At 35.9% G+C, this 19,259-nt stretch overlaps 1 protein-coding gene across 3 annotated transcripts in view; it reads right to left on the bottom strand.

Moving 5' to 3' along the window:
• XPR1 (xenotropic and polytropic retrovirus receptor 1) overlaps positions 1–19,259 on the bottom strand; it is a 257,480-nt gene that overhangs the window by 62,813 nt on the left and 175,408 nt on the right. For all 3 annotated transcript variants that reach the window (XM_010375641.1, XM_010375642.2, XM_030935137.1), the window contains 4 exons: positions 16,447–16,670; positions 13,860–14,009; positions 13,516–13,599; positions 9,252–9,333 (listed from right to left, as the gene is read on the bottom strand). In XM_010375641.1, the coding sequence (XP_010373943.1) occupies positions 9,252–9,333; positions 13,516–13,599; positions 13,860–14,009; positions 16,447–16,670 (540 nt within the window). The remainder of the gene's footprint in view (positions 1–9,251; positions 9,334–13,515; positions 13,600–13,859; positions 14,010–16,446; positions 16,671–19,259) is intronic.

Here is a 19,259-nt window from a genome sequence, read left to right as displayed (position 1 = left end):
AGAGAAATGCAAATTAGAACCACAATGAGATACCACTTCACACCCATTTGGATGGCTATAATGAAGAAAATAAAAATACGGAAAACAAGTGTTGGAAAGGATGTGCAGAAAACAGAATCCTCATAAACTGCTAGTAGGAATGGAAAATGGTAAAGACTCTGTGAAAAGCAGTTTGGTGGCTCCTCAGAAAATTAAACAGGTACTAAACAAAACCATGTTTATACATGTTCCTAACAGTACCATTCACAACAGCCAAAAGATAGAAATAACCCAAATGTCCATCAATGAATGAATGGATAAACAAATTGTGATACATACACTAAATGGAATATTACTCAGCCAAAAAAAGAATGAAGTACTGATACATACTACAACATGGATGAATCTTGAAAACGTTATGCCAAGTAAAAGAAGCCAAACACAAAATACCACATATTGTATGACGCCGTTTATGGACATACCCAGAATAGGAACATTCATAGAGACAGAAGGCAGATTAGTGGTTGCCAGCAGCTGAGGACAGGGAATGGAGAGTGAGGTTTCCTTTTGGGCTGATGAAAATGTCTGGGAACTAGATAGATGTGGTTGTACAACACTGTGAATGTACTTGAATGCCACTGAATTGTTAACTTTAAAATGGTTAATTTTATCTTATGTGAACTTCACCTCAAAAAAAATAGAAAAAGAAAAAAGTAATAAATACATCTTACGATCTCATTACTAATTTCTATGTTAGGCGCATAATTTTTTTTTTTTTTTTTTTTGAGACAGAGTCTTGCTCTGTCGCCCAGGCTGGAGTGCAATGGCATGATCTTGACTCACTGCACCCTCGGCCTCCTGGGTTCGAGTGATTCTCCTGCCTCAGCTTCCCAAGTACCTGGGATTACAGGCACACACCACCACACCCAGGAACTTTTTTTGTATTTTTAGTAGAGACAGGGTTTTGCCGTGTTGCCTAGGCTGGTCTCCAACTCCTGAGCTCAGGCAATCCACCCGCCTCGGCCTCCCAAAGTGCTAGGATTACAGGTGTGAGCTACCGCGCCTGGCCTAGGTATATATTTTGAACTGTTTCAGTAGTGGTGATGATAGATTTGCTCTAATATATCAAAATTTTCGAATTCTGTCTAGGTAATATCTGTGGCCATACACAAAAGAAAGCGAAATAGCCTGGTTAGGGTTCAAATATTCATGACCTTACATAGGAAGAAAATTGCCATGAACAGAAAATGTAATCCATATTTATAAAAATCTAAACACATGTTTACCTAAGTTCTACTTGATAACATAGGAACTAGAAAAATCTCTAAGCCTTTCAGCAAATATGATCTGAATAAAATATCCTTGAACTCCACAATTTGTTAGAAAAGCCAGTAAAAACCAAAACAGCAGCAACAACAAAAACCCCAAGGACCTTTGTAAAACAGTAAATGCTAAAGATATATTCTTCTGAATGCAAATACTATATTTAAGCTAATGAACTCATTTACTTTCAAAATGATTCAAAAAACAGGGACCAGGCCTGGTGGCTCCTGTAATCCCAGTGTTTTGGAAGGCCAAAGTGGGAGGATCACTGTAGACAAAGAGTTCAAGACCAGCCTAGGCAATATAGTGAGACCCTGTCTCTACAAAAAAGTTAAAAAATTAGCCAGGCATGGTGCTACTGCATGCTTTCACTCCTGGCTACTCAGGAGTCTAAGGCAGGAGGATCGCCTGAGCCCAGGAGGTCTAGTCTAGGCTCCAGTGAGCTAGAATGGGGCCACTGCACTTCAGCCTGGGCAATAGAGAGAGACCCTGTCTCTGAAGGAAAAAGAGTTTCAAAAAGCAAAAAGCAATTTTAACTGTTAATAGTCAAGTTATTCATCAAAGATCCAAAACTTTCAATTGCAAATAAATCTAAAACCTAAGGGCATATATAAGCAATACAATGAAACATCTTTCATTTGGCATGATCTCCCTGAAGCAAGCTTTTGTAAATTTACTGGGGATTAAACCACAATAACTCTTGCTAGACAAGATCATCATAAAAAATTCCAGGGAATCAAAAAACAAATTAGTATCATTTCTTTTTAAGAATAAGTATATCATCTCTCTGATCTGTGAGTCCCAAGAATAAAAGATATATAAGGTTCCATCACAAACTCCCCATGGCTTCATGAATTTTTAACTTAAAAATCAGCTAACATTCATCAAGCATTTATTTTGGGGTAAGCAATGTGCTCAATGTTTTTCAGGCAAAATTTCATTAGTTCTCACTGAAACACTATAAATTGGTTTTCCTCACCAGATACATGAAGAAACAGCTTACTCAAAATAGGTTCCTTGCCCAGGATCACAAGGATTTAATATCCCTACAATCTGGCACCAAAGCCTGCACACTTAACAATGGCGCTAGGTTGTGTACATAAGCCAAAATGTACCTGTTTAAAAAAAAAAAAAATCAAACAAATTTGTTCTAAAACTTACAACATTACGGTCCTCTCTGTATTAAGTTGCCAAATCACTTTTCTTTAAAGGAACATTAAAAAATTTTAACAAGTAATATATGTGTATAGGAAAATAATCTCAAATATTATAAAGATTATGAGAAGCCTCGTCTCACTCCAGATCTTCTGAAGAAAAACATGTTAACAATTTGTCTATTATCTCTCAAGAACTTCTTGATGCATAGAGAAACACATACTATTTTTTAAAAAACAAATCACCAATTACAACTGGGAGCATGCTATATATGCTATTCCATACCTTTTTTTTTTTTTTCACTTATATCCTGGAGTGGAGATTTTCCAGTATCAGTGCACAAAGATCTCACTCATTTTCTAATGTAAACTTTTTGAATCTAAGTGTTACATACATATAGAAAAATGGATAAATCCTAAGTATACCATGATGAAGAATGAAGTGTATCAGCACCCAGAACACAGCATATTACAAGCATCCTAGAAGCTCCTGCTCATATTCTTTCCAATTGCTATCCATTCCCCAAGGGTAAACTCCTGATTCTTGCCTGTTTTTTGAACTCCATGTAAATGGAATAATGTAATATGTACTCTTTGTGTCTGGCTTGTTTTGTTCAACATTTGTTACAGCCATCATGTTCTTGTATGTAGTTACAGTTTGTTATTCTCATCACTTACAGTTATGTGAGCCTATTGCTCCTAGACTACAAACCTATCCACCATGTTACTGTACTGAATACTGTAGGCAATTGTAACACAATGGTAGTATTTGTGTCTCTAAACATATCTAAACACAGAAAAGACACAGTAAAAATACAGTATAAAAGATAAAAAAATGGTACACCTGTATAGGGTACTTAGAATGAATGGAGCTATAGGACTGGAAGTTGCTCTGGGTGAGTCAGTGAGTAAGTGGCGAGTAAATGTGAAGACCTAGGACATTAATCTATACTACTGTGGACTTTATATACACTGCACACTTAGGCTACACTGAATTTAGAAAAAAAAATTTTCTTTCTTCAATAATAAATTAACCTCAGCTCACTGTAACTTTTTAACTTTATAAACTTAAAAAAATTTTAAGGCTTTTAACTTTCTGTAATAATACCTAGCCTAAAACGTGGACACACTGTATAACAAAACAGACATATTTTTTCTTTATATACTTATTCTATAAACTTTTTTCTACTTTTACATTTTTATTTTTACTTTTTAAACTTTGTTAAAAACTAAGACATTAACACACATATTAACCTAGGCCTACACAGGATCAGAATCACCAATATCACTGTCTTCCAACTCCACATTTTGCCCCACTGGAAGGTCTTCAGGGGCAATAACACACAGGGAGCTGTCATCTCCTATTCTACTAATGCCTTCTTCTGGAACACCTCCTGAAGGACCTGCCTGAGGCTGTTTTACAGTTAACTCTTTTATTAATAAGTAGGAGGAGTTCACTCTAAAATAATAAAAAGTATAGTATAGTATATACATAAATCAGTAATATTTATTATGATCAAGTATTATGCACATTAATTTTAAGTGCTAAACTTCTATGTGGCTGGCAGTGCAATAGGTTTGTTTACACCAACATCACCACAAGCATGTGAGTAATGTGTTATGCTATGATAGCTATGATTCTTATTCCATTATGCACTAGGAATTTTTCAGCTCCATTATAATCTTATGGGACTACCTTCATATCTACAGTCTGCTACTGACCAAGACATTGTTACGTCGTGCATGACTGGATACTATTACAAACAATATTACTTAAGTGTTCTCATACATGTCTTTTGGTGGACATACGTAAGCATTTCTATTAGAACTGGGTCATAGGTTAGTACAGGGGTTTCCAATCTCTAGGCCATGGACCAGTACTGGTCTGTGCTCTGTCAGGAACCAGGCCACACAGCAGGAGGTGAGCGGCTGGTGAGAGCATTACCGCCTGAGCTCCGCCTCCTGTTAGATAATCGGCATTAGATTCCCATAGGAGCACGAACCCTATTGTCAGCTGCGCATGGGAGGGATCTCTACTAATGACTGATGATCGGAGGTGGAAGGGTTTCATCTTGAAATCATTCCCCCTGCTACCCGCCGGCCCAGTGAAAAAATTGTCTTCCACAAAACCGATTCCTGTTGCCAAAAACTTCTCCAAAGTGCTGTGTCCATTTTCACTCCCACCACTACCTCGTTCATTTCATTATCTCGATGGTATTCCACTGTATAGAGGTAATATAATTTAAAGAGCTATCAATTTATGAATATTTGAGTGGTTTCTAGGATTTTCCTACTATAAACAAAATGGCAATGACTATCCTCCTGGCATACATGTCTTTGCAACCATGTACAAGTATGTCTGTAGGATAAATTTCTAGAAACGAAACTGCTTAATCAACGTAATTAGGCTTAAAATTTTTACACACACTGCCAAATTATCCTCCAAAGAGATAGCAACAATGAGTACTCTTACCACTAGTGTACCAGTGCCTATTTCACGCCTCATACTCACTGTAAATGATCAAACCAGTAAGTGAAATATGGTATACTGTTATTGTACCAAATTAAGTTATATATGTTAGTAGGAACCTGCAAAAGAAACAAGTTTGAAAAAAAATCTAAATAGTCAACTTTTCATCTTCATGAAATTAAAATCTGAAATATGTGATTTTCAGAGAAATTATTAAACACTAGGTCACGTCCCCTTGAAAAACCACAGCAATTATGCACATTTTTTTTTAATGTGAGTGTCTGAAAAAAAGAATCGTGCTTGTACATGCATACTACAACTGTGTTTCTCTTTGACTCTTAACACTGTTATCTCTCAAGCACCCGCTGGGAGATAAAAAAGGATAGACAGCTGGCTTTAACTATATTTACCCTCCCTGCTACGACACACACAAAGATCAAACAAAGAAGGGTTCTGAGGTGAGACAACATAATGCATAACACTAAATGCATACACCGCACACATAAAAAACAAATCAGAATGTCTTACAAAAACATAGTCTGTACATACTAAAGAAAAAAACCTCAAATTGTAAAACTTTCAATTAATTCACACAAAAAGAATGGAAAAATTTTTTTTTCTTATGTCTTTTTTTTTATGATAATACCACCATGCTCATCTTGAAAATTAAACAAACAAACAAAAAAATTCCACCTACAAATGACTAAGGCATTTTCTACAGAAAAAACATTCCCTACCATCTACACCTTATATTGACATAGCACTTTGCAACTACAAACATGTTTTACTTACACGTCTTATCTGATCCCTATGAGCTGGCCTCAAGCTATATTTTCACCCTTCTCATCTAATATTCCCCACTCTGGCCCATTTATCACTCTCTCCTTCATAAGTCACTCCCTCCTTCTACACTCCATCCCCACCCCAGGCCAACTAAATCTCTTTGCTCATCTGTCTCCTTCTCTTGAAATGGCTTTCATTCCACCATTGTCTAGCATAAATGTCATCTCTCCCATGAAGTCTTCCCTGATGCTCTCATTGAAAAGTAATCACTTGTCTCTTTGAACTGCTTAGAATATTTAACACCTCCTATCTTGCAGTATATTGCTTTAATATATGCCTTAATCTCCTTGGCATAATACATTTCATAATGAAAGGGATTCTCTTACTTAAGACTTGTGGGCATCAAGCATAACCCTTAGACACATAAAATTTACTTGTTGAATGAATGAATGAACTCTAAAGAACCCTGCAAATTTAAGGTGTTAAACTCATTTAACAGATGAGGGAACTGTTTCAGGGAAGTTAAATGAGGTCCTTAAAACCAAAACAACTAACAGTGGGGCTGAAACTGAAACCCAGGCAGACCTTTTGTTCCTTCCACTATAGCTAGCTTGGTAACATAGATCTGAGTTTTTTAATTGCATTATTTTCATGTATTCTACATAAGTAGACTGTATTCACTTAAGGAAATAGAACCAGATTAAAATATGATCATAAATTATAGCAACACTACATCATAAACTCAGGGTTGACAATAACTATTAAGAGTTGATTTTTAGTAATTGGTAGGAACAACTCTAACAATACAAATGAAAACACACTGTTAATAGGTAAAACGCATATGCTCTCTAAAAGCCATTACAATGTAGGTTATCATTTCATAATATACAATTGATAGTCTTAAGCAGAATGTTTATGAGGAATAATTAGTTCAGTAAATTATCTCTTGAATATCTGCTATAAACCTTGACAATGTGTTGGGAACTTAAAATGCAACAATACATAGTCCCTGCAATCAAGAACAATAAGTATGACAGTGACATAAAGCTTCCTTATTTGGGCATTATTATGATTACTAAAACTCTGAAATGGAATATTATGGATATTCAAATAATAACATCTATTTCTAAATCATACAGGTTGATGCAAAAGTAATTGCAGTTTTTTCCATTAAAAGTAATGGCAACTTTTGCACCAATCTAATATTTCTTTGCAGACTTCAATGAACAAAATTTAGGCCTTTATTAATGATTCAGTTATTATGAGCCCAATTACATAGACCCTTAGATATACCAAGGTTATCTGCCCTTAAAAGTCCTTGACTATAAGAAGGTTTGAGATTTGTGTCTGTTTTTCTGCTGTTTGTGCATGTGTTTTCTGAATATCATTTAACTTCATCTTTCTCTTTCTCTTCCAGCCATTCAAACTTCCCCAATACTTTTCGAGCCCCTACTATGGTCTAAGCAGTGTTCTAGGTGCTAGAGATACAGGAGAGACAAAAAAGCCCAGGCATCAAGAAAATTTATACTCCAGTGGGACAACAGATCACAAGAAATATAAATATATAATGTCAGGTAAGTATATGTACTCAGAAGAAAACTAACGTAAGCTAAAGGGACAGAATAGATTACTTTAGGGTTGGGTGATCAGGGAACACCCTACTAAGAATATAGCATTTGAATACAGACCTATATGAAGTGATGAAATAAGCTAGATAGACATATTGAGGAAGAGCTCTTTCAGCAATTGCAAAGGCTCTTAGATTAGAATGAGCTTGATGCATCCAAGAAATAATAGCACAAGTGTGGCTGGAAATAAAGTGAAGCTGAGTGTGGGGGAAGATGACAGAATATAATACCGGAAAGGCCCACAGAGATGAGATCCTGTAGGTTCTTGTAGGCAATGGTAAGGAGTTCGAATTTTATTTTAAAAGTAGCCATGAATGAATTTTGAATAGGAGAGTGACATGATCTAACTTCCATTGGGGGAGGGGGGGAAAGACACTAGTGGCTATAAGGAGGCAAGAGTAGATGCAAGGAGACCCGAGTCCAGAAGACTGCTATATACTAAACAAGAAATGGCTGGTGGCCAGGCGCAGCAGCTCATGCCTGTAACCCCAGCACTTTGGGAGGCTGAGTGGGTGGATAACAAGGTCAGGAGTTCAAGACCAGTGGCCAACATAGTGAAACCCCGTCTCTACTAAAAATACAAAAAATTAGGCAGGTGTGGTGGTGTGTGCCTGTAATCCCAGTTATTCAGGATGCTGAGGCAGAAGAATCACGTGAACCCAGGAGGCGGAGGTTGCAGTGAGCCGAGATCGGACCATTGCATCCCAGCACGGGCAACAGTGCGAGACTTCATGTCAAAAAAAAAAAAAAAAAGAAATGGCTGCTTAGACAAGAGTGGCACTGGCCAAGGTGGTGAAAAGTAAACACATTTAGAACATATTTTGAAGACAGACCAACAAGATTTGCTGATGGACTAAAGATTAAATATGAAGGAAAAGAGAAACTAAAAGATTTTGGACTGGGAAATGGATGAAAGGTGATGCCAGACAGAAGAGCATATTTGGGGGTAAAAATCAAGGGATCTTTTATCTGTGTAAGTTTGAGATATCTACTAGACAAATCCAACCAGCTAAGTAGACATCTTTCAGAAGAGAAAACATATATTTGGGAGGCATTAGCATATAGACGGTATTTATAGCCATAGGCTTGAATAAGATTGCCTAGATAGGAAACAAATATAGACAGAGGAGATTGAAGGATTCAGCCCAGCACTATACCCCAACATTTTGATGTCACAAAGAAAAGTATAGCTAGCAAAGGAGATTGGGAACAAACTGCCAGTAAAATTTAACAGGAAAACCAGCAGAGTGTGGTTTCTCCAGAAAAACAATCCAACAGTGTGTTTCAAGAAGTGGTGACTGATTATGTCAAATGCTACTGTGGGGTGTGTCAAATTCTTTGGGGAGATTTAGTAAGATTATGCTTCCTTTGCTGTTATATCATTTCTTGATGTTGGGAGTGCAGCTGCTCCTAGGAATCCCTTCTACCTCTTTCTAATTGTTTTTACTTCTATAATAGGAAATTATACAACCAAGCTTCTTAACACTATAAGCAAAGTAATTTTAAACAGATTTTGAAAATGATGTGAGAGGGTCTCCAATAAGCAAAGTGAAAGAGCTTTGTGAACGAATTTGGTAACATTATTTATCCTCATCTATGATCAAGAGAGCCAAGGTTTTTGATAAACTCTAAAAAATTATATGGAAGTTATATACAGAAACTAGAAAATGATGAAGAAAAAGAGGTCATAAACAAGCAATGTTTTAGAGACTAACCATACTCATATGGGGAAAAAACTCCAACAAAACAAACAGCTAAAAAAAAAACACACATTTATAAGGACAAAAAACTTAGCCCTGATAGATTTATCTTTCAGTAGCTTTGGTAGTTGCATGCATAATTCCTTACAGAGGGGCAGAATATGACACAGGCATATTGGTAAGAATAAATTAATTCAAAATTTAAACTACTTACCGGCAAGCACAAGGGTAATATTCAGTACAATGAATATTCCACAAAATAGGCCAACTCTAAAAGTAGTCCATGCTGGTGCAGGCTGTGGACAGAAAAATAGCATTTTGAGTACAGGACAAAACACTGATTGTATTTACTATATGCTGTAATAAAATAGTAGAGTGAGTCTCAACATTCTACTATGAAAATAATATTTTATGTTCTAAATTTTTATAAATTGGAACCAGAGAATCAACCTTCATCATACTATAATACTATTCAAGTTGCCAATTAATCGAGTTTTTTTTTTAACAGAAATCTGTGTCATGAAATAAACAAGATTATAATCTTAGGCTTAAATTATAGTATGTGGATTCTACATTCGAGGAATCAACCAACTGTGGATTGAAAATATTCAGGAACAAAAACCAGTAAAAAATAACAAAACAACAAGAAAAAGTAATACAAATAAAAACACTGAGTATTAATAACTATTTACACAGCATTTACACTGTATTAGGTCTTTTTTTTTTTTTTTTTTTTTTTTTTTGAGGCAGGGTCTCCCTCTGTCGCCCGGACTGGAGTGCAGTGGCCGGATCTCAGCTCACTGCAAGCTCCACCTCCCGGGTTTACGCCATTCTCCTGCCTCAGCCTTCCGAGTAGGGACTACAAGCGCCCGCCACTTCGCCCGGCTAGTTTTTTTGTATTTTTAGTAGAGATGGGGTTTCACCGTGTTAGCCAGGATGGTCTCGATCTCCTGACCTCGTGATCCGCCCGTCTCGGCCTCCCAAAGTGCTGGGATTACAGGCTTGAGCCACCGCGCCCGGCCTGTATTAGGTCTTATAAGTAACCCAGAGATCATTTAAAGTATGTAAGAGGATGTGTACAGGTTATATGCAATACTATGCCATTTTATAAGGGACTTGAGCATCCATGGATTTTGGTATCCACAGGATACCAAATAATAATAAAGCGAACCTATAACTATTATCCATATTTAGGAACTGAACATTTCCATTAACTTTGAAGTCCCTATTCCTCCCTGATCCCAAAACCTTCCTTCCTCACCAGAGATACCATTTCTATGTTTTCTTTAGCTTACCGTATCTACAGGCATTCTTAAACACCCTAATTTTTTGAAACCAATTTTAAAATGTTTATTCAAAAACAACTGACATAAATAAATTGCACATACTTAAAGTACAGAATTTGTGTCTTTGCTCCCTGGATGCTTTTAAGATTCTTTTCCTTATTTACAAGCAGTTTGACAATAATATGCTTAGGATTTTTAAAAAATACTTTACTGCCTAAATTGATATAAACTGTATATATTTAAAGTGTACGATTTGATAAGATTTGATACTGTATAAATGTCTACAAAACCATCAGCATAATCAAGACAAAGAACATATCCACGATGCCCAAGAATTTCGCATGTGCCTTTGCAATCCTTTCCTCCCAGCCTACCCTACCTCACTCTATCCACAAGCAACCACTGATCTGCTTTCTGTCACTATTAGTTTGCATTTTTCCTGGAGTCTTAGGTTAATGATATCATATAGTAGGCACTTTTTTTTTTATGCTTTCTTTCTCTCCATATAATTAATTTGAGGTTTATCCACGTTGTTACATTTATCAATAAGTTGTTGCTTTTTATTGCTGAGTAGTATTTCATTGTATGGATATATCACAAATTGTTTATCCACTGCAATTTACTTATGTCAGTTGTTTTTGAATAAACATTTTTAAATTGGTTTCAAAAAATTAGGGTGTTTAAGAATGCCTGTAGATACATTTAGGTTGTTTAGATGCTATGAACATTTGTGTTGAAGTCTTTATATGAACATATATTTGCATTTGTCTTGGGTAAATACCTAGGAGTGTAACAGCTAGATCATATGGTAGATGCACTTTTAAGAAACTTCCAAACTGTTTTCAAATGTGTTTATTCATTATACATTTTATATTCCACCACAGCATATTAGAAAAGAGAGTTCCTACTCCTCCATCATTTAGTATGATTAGTCGTTTTTAGTCATCTAACAGAGAATGTATTATCTTACTGTGGTTTTAACTGGCATTTCCATAATGCCTAATGATATTGAGCATTTCATCACATGCTAATTTGCCACCTGTACATCTGTGAAGAACTGTTCAGGTCTTTTGCCCATTTTGCCCATTTGATTGTTTTCCTTCTATTGAGTACTGGAGTTCTTTACATATTCTAAATATAAGTCCTTTAACAGATATGTTTTATAAATATTTTCTGCTAGTCTCTTGCTTTTCTTTTCATTCTCTTATGTGTCTTTTGAAGAGCATACGTTTTTAACTTTGATGAGGTGCTTTTGGTGTCACTTCTAAGAAATCTTTGCATAACCCAAAGTCATTAGGACTTTCTTCCATATTTTCTTCTAGAAATTTGTAGTTTTCAGTTTTCATTGAGATCTATGGTACATTTAGAACTGTATGGTGTGAAGAATGGATGAAAGTTCATTTTTTTTTTGGTATATGGAATTCAACTGTTTCAGCATCATTAGTTAAAAATGCTATCTTTCTCCACTAATCTGCTTTATATCTGTATCAAATATCTGTTGTCTGTAATATGCTACTCTATTTTTGGACACTCTATTCTGGTCCATTGATCTATTTGCCTACCATGACACTACTACCACACTCTCTTGATTATTGTAGCTTTAATAAGCTTTCATAAGATAATGTTAATCCTTCAATTTATGTTCCAAAGTTGCTTTGGCTATTCTAGGTCCTCTGCCTTTCCATATACTTTTTTTTTTTTTTTGAGACAGAGTCTTGCTCTGTCACTCAGTGCAATCTCAGCTCACTGCAGCCTCCACCTCCTGGTTTCAAGTGATTCTTGTACTTCAGTCTCTCAAGTAGCTGGGATTACAGGCATGTGCCACCAAGCCCAGCTAACTTTTTTATTTTAGTCGAGATGGGGTTTCATCATGTTGGCCCGGCTAGTACTGAACTCCTGGCCTCAAGTGATCCACCTGCCTCAGCCTCCCAAAGTTCTGGGATTACAGGCACGAGCCATCATGCCTGGCTTCCAAATAAAATTTTAAATCTGCTTACCAATTTTACAAAAAAAAAAGTCTTCTGAGATTTCTGAGCTGGAATGTATTATATCTATAGATCATCTGAGGAAGAAACAATGTATCTTTAAAATACTGGGTTTGTGCAAGATACCCATGAACAGAGGATCTCTCTCATTCAAGTCTTTAATTTTGCTCAGCAGTGTTTTGTTGTTTTCAATGTAAAGGCCTTACACATCTTTTGTCAGAATTATTACTAAGCATTGTATATTTTGATATTATAAATAACATTGCTTTAACATTTTTTGATTTCCATTCAAAAATGTTTCAAAACATTTTTTGATTGTTCTTGCAAGTATCTAGACAAATGATTTTACATATTGGTCTTATATTTGGTGACCCTGCTAAACTCATTTATTAGTTCCAGTAGCTATTCTATAGATTCACTAGATTATCTACATAGATCATCAAGTTGCTGGCAAAACCCCACTGGTTTTACTTCTTTCTTTCTACCCTGAATGACTTTCATTTCTTTTTCTTCCCTTACCGTACTGGCTATAATCTCCAGCACAATGTTGAATACAGGTGTTAAAGGTGAATACCCTTTTTTGGGCCATGTCTTAGGGAGAAAGCATGCAGTGTTCATCATTGAGTATGATAATAACTGTAGAGGTTTTATTTTTTTTTTAATAGATGCCTTTCATTAGGTTATGGAAGCTCTTTCTGTTATTGGTTTCTATTCCACTGTTGCCCTGAAAATATACTTTGTATGACTTAAATCCTTCTATATTTATTGAGACTTGTTTTATGACACAGAAGATATCACTTAATAAATGCTTTCTTTTTTTTATAACTACTGTGTAGATATCATTTAATAAATGCTTTTTTGGAGCAACTGCTGCATTTTGGATGAAGCTATATAGCAATCTAGCACATCTGAACGCACCAGATCATTTTTTTAAAATCACATCTTAATCATTTGATGATACCAATAAGTTAACATTTCAGTAAGAATAAACAAGAGAAAAGTACAGTATGAGAAGAGAAAGGTGGAAGACATTATAATTCAGAATGAAGTAAAATACAGCATATAATATTTAAAAAACTAAAATAAGAAAATTAGCAACTACTTGTAAACTTTGGCTGAAAATTTTTTTAAGGTAATGGGGCCAGCTAAATATCATGTTGATTATTAATAGGTGAAACCAAACAAACTGCTGGAACCAAATGCTAACCTGAGCAGCTCCCAAAGGGGGCACACGTAAACGCTTCATAGCCTTTTGTCTGTCACCATCTTCAAGTTCATTGGTCACTACAGCCTAGAAAGACAAAGTATTACATTTTGGTTATGTTATATTAAACTTGAGTGATGCACAAATAATTCTGCACCATTTATATATACGATATTATGACTACTTTTTGGTGAATGTATACTGATAAAGAAAATGAAAAAAAAAATCACAAGGCATATATATTCAAAGCTAGCAACTAGTTACAAAATAACAGAAATAAGGAATTGCTTCCCTAAAAATAAAGCATGTAACTGAAAATATGTGGTAAATAAACGAGATTATTGTACCTCAGTTTCAGAGATAAGCTGGTTGATTTTCTTGCAAGTATAAAATGGGGCCACTTCTACATGAGCCACTCGCCAATCTGCTCCACGAGATGTTTCCAGGATCTTGTCATGCTTTTTAAGGATTTTTCGAAACCCTGTAAAATTCAGATTCTACAGAAAGAAATGAGAAACACAACTATAAATTCTACTACCATCAAAAAAGATGAAAAAGAATAAGCACTAAGCACTGACAGAGCTAGCTGGACAAAGATTGAGTACTCAAGGAAATGGCAAAGCTTTCATAAAAGCATCTACTACTAAAAGGATGACTCTTCTTTTTTATTTCTTTTATTCATTTCAAGGTAGTATGCTATTAGTAACACAAAGAAACCCTGAACTATGAACACTATTATTTCTCTTCCAAGTAAATTAATGAAAGTCCTAAACTCAAAATGTTTTTTATTTCCTGTTTTCTGTGTATATTTATTTTCAAAATAGCTAATTTCTATTATTTTGCTGCTTTGGTCAAAAGAATTATCTTCAGAAAATGTTTTGCATTTGCCATGCACTGAACACATTTATTTAGTTCTTTGTCTTCTGAAGGACTGGTACAGGAGTATGCATCTCCCCCTGCCATGCAGTCATGCATGTTCCAGTAAAGAAAATGGAAGATCACCCAGTGCTCTTCACTTTCATGTTCCTTCCACCCATTCTCAGTTTGCGTATGGGAGTGCTAAGAAGAGTAAGTAGAAAGGAAGCAGTGATCATACGTACAGGGTTCAGTCTATAATGGGTAGAAGTCCCTCCTTTTCCCCAATTTCTACAATAACAAAATACTATACTTCCAACATCTCAAATTCTGTTGTTCTTTGCCCAGCATGCAAAAAAGCTGAAAATTCAAATTGCAAGGTTAGATCTTTAAACCAGAGGTCTCCCAAATTTGCTGATTACACGTTCCTAACAGTAAAATATTGTGCACTCACTCCAAAATAGGCTTTCCTTATTTGTTTACATATTTTTCCCTCATGCTTTAATGTATGATCTTAAAATCTGTGTGGGGTGCATACATACATCATGACTTAGAGATAGCTTTTAATCAATCCTCCTTTCTCCTTCATTCTCAAAATAAATGTATTCTTACAGAATAGATGACCTCCAAAGAATGGAAGATAAAGCAGAACTTTCATAATTAACTATTACTTTTGCTTTCGCAAGGAGCATTTTATAATGACCCCGAACAAAAGTTGCTAGGAAAGTTAATACAATGAAATTTAACAAAGATTTTTCCATGTAACACACAAACATAATTTATGAACTATGATATAGTAACGTTGTTAAACCATTATAGGAAAGAGGAAATACATTTTTTGTTTTTTAAATTATAAAGCGATGAACAAATCTCAAAGCAATTTATCACTATATAAACATATGTAATTATTTTTCTACTAAATTGTTTTCTTACTAGGTTTGTCTTCAAATGATAAAATATTAAATCACTAAAGAACAAAGTAGAATTATAGAAGAAAATGATAAAAATAAGCACATGCATTAGCAATTTAAGATTACTGCAGATATGGGACTTTAATTACTTTTTATTTTAAAATTCTAACACTCCAGGTAATACTTTTGTTACATAATCTTTAGTTTTAACATGGTATACCATCCTGTGATGATTCTAACCACTCACTATAAGTAATAATCACAAGAATAAAATGAAAAAAATAGTGCATAAGGTCTCTTTAAAGATTAGGGAGATGCTTTTCTCAATAACTTTAAAAAATATGATTTTATTGCAGCCCATGGACAGGAAAATTGAAAGGATTCTTTCAGCTACAAGTTGAAAAGTCAGGGTCTTTGTTTTATTAGTGTCAGCTGTAGAAAAATTAACTATCTGATACCTTTTGTAGAAATTTTGCTATTGGTTAGGAGAACTATAAAAGCCCGTACGGGCCAGGAGTATTGGCTCATGCCAGTAATCCCAAAGCCTGGGAGGCCAAGGCAAGCGGATCACTTTAGGTCAGGAGTTCAAGACCAGCCTGGTCAACATGGTGAAACCCCATCTCTATTAAAAATACAAAAATTAGCTGGGGACGGTGGCGTGCACCTGTAATCCCAGCTACTCAGGAGGCTGAGGTAGGAGAACTGCTTGAACCCAGGAGGCAGAGGTTGCAGTGAGCTGAGATCATGCCATTGTACTCCAGCCTGAGTGACACAGTGAGACTCTGTTACAAAAAAGAAAAAAAAACAAAAAACAAAAAAAAGCCCTTACATAGCCAACAGTGGCTGGAGAGACATATTATTTCTATTCATGACTATCAGAGCTGCCTCTAAAAACAGGAAGCAAACTGTTAGTCCCTGAGTTGTGGGCTACCCCTAAATATTATACAAAAGTTTTTAGAATATGAATCTTCAAAAACAGAAGTCTTGTTAACACAGTTTTACCGTCTCTGACACATGGCTTTTAGCCAGTAGGAACCCCAAGAATAATAACATGTTAAGGATTTTCCTTTTTGGAACTGACCCACTAGTAACACTTTAGGGTATTTCCATTTATTGAAATTTCTCATTTACTTGAAGGTGCCATTTTCTAGGGTAAGAATCTAAGTACCTGATAGTTCTGCAGCAGGATGAGACTGAGGTAGAACTCGCTGAAGGCCAGTTTAAGGTCTTTAATATTTCTATGTTGGACACGTTCCTCATGGGACAAGTGGAAGACTGGCTTTCTGCGTTGTCGCAGCGTAGTTACACCAGTGCTTTCTTTCTGCGCATCCAGCGATGACTGAAGCTCGTTCTGAAGTGTAGCAAACCTGCGCTGAGCCTCTGCGAGCTTCTCTGTAAGAAATAAAACAGAATTGTCAAATCAGTAATATAAAAAAGTTCCTACTGACTTCTGAATTTTTAATAATAATTCCCATTTGTTCCCCTAGAATTTCTAGGAAAAAAACCTGCTACTTGTAATATTTAGAACTCGATAGGAAAAAATATTTTTTGTGTAACACACTGCTTTCATTTTACCCCCCACAAAACCTCATGTACCTTTCTTTTTACAAAATAAATAAATAAAATGTAAAGAGCCACTAAGAGTGAAAATGCAGCCTCTCTGGTATTTGGAAGAAAGCTGGCAGTTCTCGAAAGGTTAAACATATGATTCAGCAATTCCATTCCTAGGCATATACCTAAGAGAGGTGAAAACATATGTTCATAAGAAAACTTGCATACACATACTAACTTGCATTTATTATAGCCAGAAAGTGGAAACAATCCAAATGTCCATCAACTGAGGAACAAATAAACAAAATGTGGTGTGCATGCATGTGTGTGTATATGAACACACAATAGAAGCAGCCATTAAAAAAGAATGAAGTGCTAATTCATGCTAGGACATGGATGAACCTTGAAGACATTAAGTGAAAGAAATCAGACACAAAATACCCAATACCGTATGATTCCATTAATATGAAATGTCCAGAATCACGAAATCCACACAGATAGAAAGAAGACTAATGCTTGCCATGGGCTGAGCGGAAGGCGAATGGGAAGTGATTGCTAATGGGTACAAGATATGTCTTTAGGATGATGAAAATGTTCCAGAATTGGTAGTGATGGGTGTACAACCTTGTGAATATACGAAAAACCATGGAATTACAAACTTTAAGGAGGCAAATTTTATGGTATAGAAATATCTCAATTTTAAAAAGCCATTAAGAAATGTTTCTGGTTACACAGTTCAGGTCAGAAACAGGATTAGAATTTGGGCTTTAGATTTTTAATCTCCTGTATTTCCTACTATCCTTCATTACTTCTCTAAGACAGGTATTATAAGAGATTAAGACTTGCAAGCTATGTGTTAAAAGTATTAGGTGTATCTGAATATATGTGTTTGTGTTACACATACATTTAAAAATAGTACTCTATAATTTTTCTTCCAAGGTCACAATTTAGTTCACTGGAACCAGGCAGATGTGGGTTCAAATTCTTGCCTCATTAAATAGCTGTTTGATTTTAGTGAAGTTTTTTTTTTTTTTGTAACTCTTCTACAACTTTCATATGAAATGGAAATACCAACTCCCTCATAAAGTGGTTGGAAAGATTAAATGAAGCATAGAAATGCCAATGGACCGGAAGGGTGTGATGGCTCATGCCTGTAATCCCAGCACTTTGGGAGGGTGAGGCAGGCAGATCACCTGAGGTCAGGATTTCGAGACCAGCCTGGTCAACATAGTGAAACCCTGTCTCTACTAAAAATACAAAATTAGCCGGGTGAGGTGGTGCACTCCTGTAATCCCAGCTACTTGGTAGGCTGAGGCAGGAGAATTGCTTGAATTCGGGAGGCGGAGGTTGCAGTGAGCGGAGGTTACAGTGAGCCGAGATCGCGGCCCTGCACTCCAGCCTGGGTGACAGAGCAAAACACCATCTCAAAAGAAAAAAAAAAAGAAATGCCAAGGGACATAGCACTCAATAAATAATGATAAAAATTATATAATAATAACAAAGAATTATTTACAACTTATTCTTTATCATAGTTCTCCCATTCCTTGCTTTATCTACTGCTATACTGTCTTGCTGTTGTCTTTAACTAACCTTTAGTATTTCTGTCCTGTCTGGCACTGCTTCATGATTCACTCTTTCTCCTAGAGAATTTCCTTCTATAGGATGTTTCCAAGATTCATCTCTATTCTTAATCCTTTACATGACCTTCATTTTCCTAACTTTTATAATCTATTTATATCTTCTTGTATTTCCTATGATCTAAGATTGCATTCAAAACCAAAATCATGTTTCCATTCCTCTTTACAAATAAATTTCATCCATCTATGTGGGTCAACCCATCTGGGACCTGCTTTTAGCTCCTAGGGACCACTCTTACGCCTCTCCAACACCAATCACATCCTCCTGAGGGGGCCCAGAAAATAATCCCTTCATTAAGGCATCCAGAATTACGTTAGTGAGAAGAGCATCTGCATCCTTAAAAAGCTCTATGTTTACTCTCCATTGAAGGCCAGGAATGGCCATGAGAGATGTATCCACTGAGATGGGTTCCCTGATTGCAATGCACACTCAAATGATCCTTGGAACAGAAGGGCCAGAGGGCAGCACTTAACTATCAAAACAAAGTGGATGCATTTACCATAAAAGGCAAGAGGACAGATGTTTTTGCCCACTGAGATTTTGGCTGTGGTTAATTGGTCATGGTTATCCCTAGGAAAGACAGAAATGGGAAACCTACTAGAATATTGCTTGACTGACGTAACAGAAAAAAACTCCAGGTCTGGTGGCCAAATACTTGATATTAGTCACTACAAGAAAGTCACTATCTCTCACTAGCTTCCAGACCTATGCTAGTTCAAAAACTAGAGACCCCTGACTGAAGTGGAAGCTGGCCTTGCTTTCGGGTGGTTCCTGCAGCATTGACACAAGTAC

The sequence above is a fragment of the Rhinopithecus roxellana genome, chromosome 8 (genome assembly GCF_007565055.1).
Source record: "Rhinopithecus roxellana isolate Shanxi Qingling chromosome 8, ASM756505v1, whole genome shotgun sequence".
Taxonomy (NCBI): Eukaryota; Metazoa; Chordata; class Mammalia; order Primates; family Cercopithecidae; genus Rhinopithecus; species Rhinopithecus roxellana.
This window is presented reverse-complemented; position numbering and strand designations above follow the sequence as displayed.